The following is a 6,000-nucleotide window of genomic DNA, read 5'->3' on the forward strand; positions in this document are numbered from 1 at the left end:
CGCCTTTGGCTTGCTTAGTTGGGGACACTTGACTTGACATTTGATATTCAACAGTATTCTTGACATTTATTCAACAGTGCTTTGATCTGCCTGCATTGACACTATTCTTGAAGAGCTGCTGTGCAGCAAAAATTATGTACCAGTTATCAATGTAAAGCTGCTTTGATACAATCTGCATTGTAAAAAGCGCTATATAAATAAAGGTGACTTGACTTGACTTGACTTGACTTTATGAACTTTTTAAAGCGTCAAAGTGGTAGTTGTGTAGTTGTCTATGGAGGGACAGAAAGCTCTCAGATTTAATAATAAGATCTTCATTTGTGTTCCGAAAATGAACGAAAGTCTTATGGGTTTGGTCTTGCTTCTCACAATAGCTCTCACAGTTATAAAAAGAGCAGAAACTGACTGTTTACTAATTTTATGCTTACTAAACTCAATAAAAATGACAAAATCACATAACAAATTACTAAAAAAATAAATAAAATAGAAAAAGAAGCTTTAGAAATATAAGAAATATAAGGCACCTTTGCTAAATCAACTACGGAGAGATTGATGCTGTAGAGCTGCCCGCGGTCTGTACTGGCGGCCAGGGTGTCCTCTGATGGACTGATGCACAGAGTACTGATTTCCTGCTGCTCTGCAGAACTGGGATCATTACTGAACATCTCTGGAGGAATCTGAGATGACAAGATGAGAAAACAGTTTCACGATCAACCAAACTTTCTGATGCGAAACCTGACACATCTGTGAACATCTGAAAGATAAAATGTCAAGGCACCTTTATATCTTTGGTCTTCTTGTACTGGTCTTCCTCTATTTTCTCAAACAAACACACAGTTCCAGGACCAGCGGAGCAAACAAATCCACTAGAATAACCCACAATGGCTGTCACCCGCGGCAGGATGGAGGAGGGCTCATTTGAATCCTGCTTTTCTGACTGACTATAAGATAAAGTCAATACATACAAAAATTAATCCACTTTCATACCATATTATATGTTAGAGTTCTGCAGATACAATAACTATTGTTTTGCCAGAAAAATTTATAATGACACAAGGTGGTTGTGGATCATAACTGAATGTACCAGAAAGTTAAAACACTGATAATAATTTAAATAATCTTCTAAAATTGAAAAAGACTGTCACGTGATGACATAATAATATTCATTAACTCAAATACATGCCGTTTCAATTATTTGTTTCTTCAACTTTGGGCACTTTTATGTGCCAGGAAGTGATATTTATATAACAGATTTTGACTGTTTTCATTTTGTTATTTGAAAGTCACATTAAAAATGTCTCGGGAAAGTTTATATTTCATAATTTCCTAACGCTTTTCATGTATGATGTATAATTATGTATGACTTTATCGTTTTCAATCTTAAAATATTAAATACTTCATGAAAATATGATTTCTAACATGTTTAAAACAACAGTAATGGGCTAAACAAGAGTGGGAAAAACCCCAGAAACAAAATAACATTTACTGTTTTGAAATGATTTATACAAATGTTTTAAAAATTAATTTAATGTCAGTGATTTCCACCAAAACAAACAATTTCTCCCATAATATTTCAATTTTAAGGTTAGTGTACTTATTTTCTAAGGTACTTGTACTTGTGTATGGTGTCAATAAAAAGCTTGACATGAAATACAAGTTATGTGAAGAAAATAAAGAAAAATATGAGCGGAATGTTTTTATTATACATCATTAAGGTGTAAATTTGTCAAATGTAGTCATTTTATTAAAGAAAAGTTAAAAACACTAGCCTATTTTCATAACCATCTTCACCAACAAATGTTATTAAACATTAAACAATAAATTCTTTGAAGCTTCAAATTATACATGAACTATATTAAAACCAGTGTGGCACTGGTTTTACAAAAGAACTATTTTTTTTAGCAATAATTATTTCTACTTCTTAATATGAAATTTATAAAAACATATGATATGAGAATTAACTTCAGTATTAGCTCAAAAACAGTTAAACTTTACAATACCTACATATTCTTTTTGTAAGAAAACAACATGACTATTACTCTGAAATGTTTTCTAACAAAATATATTTTCATTTTACTTGCATAAACTTTTACTTTTTTTAAATTATCAATTTTTCATGCTGCAACTGTTTATTAATAAATAGCACCGGAGTGAAATCATCAAATTATGTGTATTTTGTAAATTTATTTTATTTAAATGTACTATTCCGGTTCAAAATCACCCAGAATGTGTTATAATTATAAGGTATAATAAAACATGAGATAAATGACAGATTTCTCCTGTAATTATTAGCAGACAAATTAGGGAGTGTTTTAGGAGAAGTGCCCTAGTATGACACTGCTGATATCATCATCTCACCTCTTAACCTTCTGCACAGATGCCACACTCGTCTCCCAACGTAGGCGACATGATTCAAACATCATCAGCTGACCTGTCTCTGTGCCGGCAATCACCTTCTCCGTGGATATCCAGGTGTGGCACAGGAAGTTCTGGGAGTCTGTTTTAAATGTGCTGGACTGTTTCAGGGTTTCTCCAGCAAAGCGGAAGATCTTGAACACCCCGTTGCCGCTCACACAGATCTGTGTGTTGTCCTGAGGGTTGAAGCTGACCTGTGAATAGGAATGGATACATTCTATTAGGACAGCTTGATCATTGCAGTAATTCTGACCAGTCATCAAAATGACTTTGAACTGAAATGAAATGAATTCTGCATTACGGTAATGAGAATATGAAGAATAGGATCTCTTCTGAATATAGCAAAGGGTGGTGTGCTTGAACATTATAATAATTTGTTATATTTTGATGTACAAACCATTATATTTCATGTGGAAATGCCAGAAGTTTATTCCAGGTATTCTAGACCAGTATTTTATTATAGTAAGCATTAATCACATATATTCATATATAGCAGGGGTGTCTAATCCTGCTCCTGGAGGGCCACTGTCCTGCAGAGTTTAGCTCCAACCCCAATTAAACACACCTGAACCAGCTTATCAATGTCTTTCTAGGCACACTAGAAATTTCCAGGCAGGTGTGTTGAGGCAAGTTGGAGCTAAACTCTGCAGGACAGTGGCCCTCCTGGACCGAGTTTAGACACCCCTGATATATAGCAACTGTCATGGTGGCTGTAATTTATTTCCAGTTAGCAATTTTAGTACTTCAAATTATTTTTAATATTTATATTATTTCTAATATCTATATTATTTCAGCTTCAAAGGTTTCAAAGGTTTTTAATAGTAACCCTGTTTCTCATATATCATGTGATAAGATTTAGAAATCGTAATTAATTTTAACATAATATTTAATAATATTCTAATGACCAATGTCTAGGTGACTCAAACACTTCAAGAACAAATGTGGGTCATATTTTTCCCCAAAAAACAAAAGAAAAAAATTGAAACTACATTTTGCTTAAAGAACATAAACAACATTTTTAGGACCATATTATCTTTTTTATTGTGACATTATTTTTATGACAATTAACCATAATTCCTTCACACTTCTCATTACTGTAATGTAAAAAAAACAAAAACAAAAAAAACTTTAAATAGCAACAAGAACTGATGCAACTATTCATAACTTTAATTTATGGTGGTTAAAAAAATAGTTTTAATAGTTATAGTAATAATATAATATATGTTGATTATATTATATACAAATCACATATAGTATATTATTACAAATTACAAAATTAGGAATTACACAAACAAACATACTTCAAAGTAATATGCCCAGCATTAAAGGATTAGTTCACTTTCAAATAAAATTTTCCTGATAATTTACTCACCCCCATGTCATCCAAGATGTTCATGTCTTTCTTTAGGTTTTTGATGAAAACATTCCAGGATTTTTCTCCTTATAGTGGACTTCAATGGCCTCCAGACGGTTGAAGATCAAAATTACAGTTTCAGTGCAGCTTCAAAGGGCTTTAAACGATACCAGATGAGGAATAAGGGTATCTAGCGAAACAATTGGTAATTTTCTAAAAAAATACAACTGTATATGCTTTACACAATCGGTCATTTTGATCGCCTTACGAGTGCTCCCGCCAAAACCGCACTTTTGTATTCTTTAAAAAGCTTACGCTGTACTTCCTACACCTTCCCTATTCTACTTACGGAAAAAATGGAACTGGCGCTGCGTTCGTTCCGTAAGTAGAATAGGGAAGGCGTAGGAAGTACAGCGTAAGCTTTTTGAAGAATACGAATGTGCGGTTTTGGTGGAAGCACTTGGAAGGCGATCAAAATGAGCGATCGTTTCTCTAGATAAGACCCTTATTACTTGTCTGGTATCGTTTAAAGGCCTTTGAAGCTGCAATGAAACTGTAATTTTGACCTTCAACCTTTTGGAGGCCATTGAAGTCCACTATAAGGAGAATAATCCTGGAATGTTTTAATCAAAAACCTTACTTTCCTTTCGACTGAAGAAAGAAAGACATGAACATCTTGGATGACATGGGGGTGAGTAAATTATCAGGAAATTTTAATTGAAAGTGAACTAATCCTTTAAGGTAATGAGAATGTTGGTTGTTTGATGCTTAGGGCTTTAATTGTCATGAAAATAATGCCACAGTGACAAAAATCTTAGCAGTCCTAGACTTAATCTTCTATATAGAAAATATGATGTTTTGTGTTTCTCATTTGATTTAGGGGTGAAATATGATCATTTTAAGTCACCTTTTTGACAATTGTGTTTACCTGGTTTATGGAGCCACTGTTGCTTGTCTTCACAGTGGCCATCACCTTCTTCTTTTCCCACATCCAGAGGAAAAGAGTCCAGTCTGGCCCACCTGCCTGACCGATCAGATACTTTGAGTCTGGGGAAAAGGCCATACAGACAAACTCATCCACCGGGATCTCTCCTCCAGTCAACACCTTCCTCTTCCTGTTCTGCTCATGCTGTAGGTCAAACACAGTGATGGTGGCTTTCTCTCCACATTCAGACACAGCCAGATAACGCCTGTTTGTGCTGATGGCCAAGGCCTTCATGCCCTGACTTCTCTCTGTACCTGTGCCGACATAGACCGTGTAACACATGAAAACAGATATTGGTCACCATACAGGTTAAGACAGGAGTCTGATAAATAATTCTCACAAAAAAAATGTCCAGGTTAAATTTAATCCTAAAATCAAAATAAAGAAACAAGCAAATATATTTTGCATAAAATTTCAGAAGCATTTTATTTGTTTATATTTGCCTTTATTTTCATGACAGTTAAACACAGAAAAAAACACAATTTTATATATTTTATTTTTTTATTGGAATCATTATATATATATTTTTTTATTAAAATTATTATAAATTAAAGTAGATTACATTTACCATAATGTATACATATTTTTAACAAATTTCCTTTTATTCTTTTCGCATTACAGTAAATTATATATTCTTATTTTTCTTTAACTTGATATTGGGAGGAATATGACCCATATATGTGTGTTTGAGTCAGATATTCACTAGAAATACAGTTAATAATCTGTAATACTTATATTAAGACTAGTGATAATTATATTACTTAATACAGCTCAATCTTATATGATAAATAAGGTATACATATAATATGCTAGACATATATTATATATTGCATATAAGATATAGTCTATAACAATACATATGAAGTGTATAAAGATTAATGTATAGTATAATAAAGTTTTGGAGTACCTGGAATAAACTTCTGCCATTTCTGATCGATGTTATAGCGCACACAATTGTTTCCGCACGGAAATATGATGGTTTGTTCATCAAAATACAACAAATTATTCTTCACTCCTGTCCGCAACCCGAATATATAATGAGACTGTGCCACTACTTTAGCCATCTGACAAAAATATTAGCTAACAGTGTGCAGAAAAGTAAGATTTAAGCGAGTTGCCTGGTTTGTGTGCATTTGTATGACGCTGCAGTGTTGATTAGTTACTATGGTAACAAAAAGCTAAAGGAGAGAGGTGTCTGTCTCGCCCATTACACTGCCCACACGCGTCCTAACGACGATGTGTGTGT

The 6,000-nt window shown here is 33.4% G+C and overlaps 1 protein-coding gene across 1 annotated transcript in view; it reads right to left on the reverse strand.

Moving 5' to 3' along the window:
* cfap57 (cilia and flagella associated protein 57) overlaps positions 1-5,912 on the reverse strand; it is a 29,850-nt gene extending 23,938 nt beyond the window's left edge. The window contains exons 1-5 of the mRNA XM_048163081.1: positions 5,662-5,912; positions 4,698-5,008; positions 2,359-2,609; positions 779-941; positions 525-677 (exon numbers count right to left, since the gene is read on the reverse strand). Coding sequence (XP_048019038.1) covers positions 525-677; positions 779-941; positions 2,359-2,609; positions 4,698-5,008; positions 5,662-5,818 — 1,035 coding nt within the window. The 5' untranslated portion in view covers positions 5,819-5,912. The remainder of the gene's footprint in view (positions 1-524; positions 678-778; positions 942-2,358; positions 2,610-4,697; positions 5,009-5,661) is intronic.
* Between the last annotated feature and the right edge of the window lie 88 nt (positions 5,913-6,000).

This window comes from Megalobrama amblycephala, linkage group LG17 (assembly GCF_018812025.1).
Source record: "Megalobrama amblycephala isolate DHTTF-2021 linkage group LG17, ASM1881202v1, whole genome shotgun sequence".
Classification (NCBI taxonomy): domain Eukaryota; kingdom Metazoa; phylum Chordata; class Actinopteri; order Cypriniformes; family Xenocyprididae; genus Megalobrama; species Megalobrama amblycephala.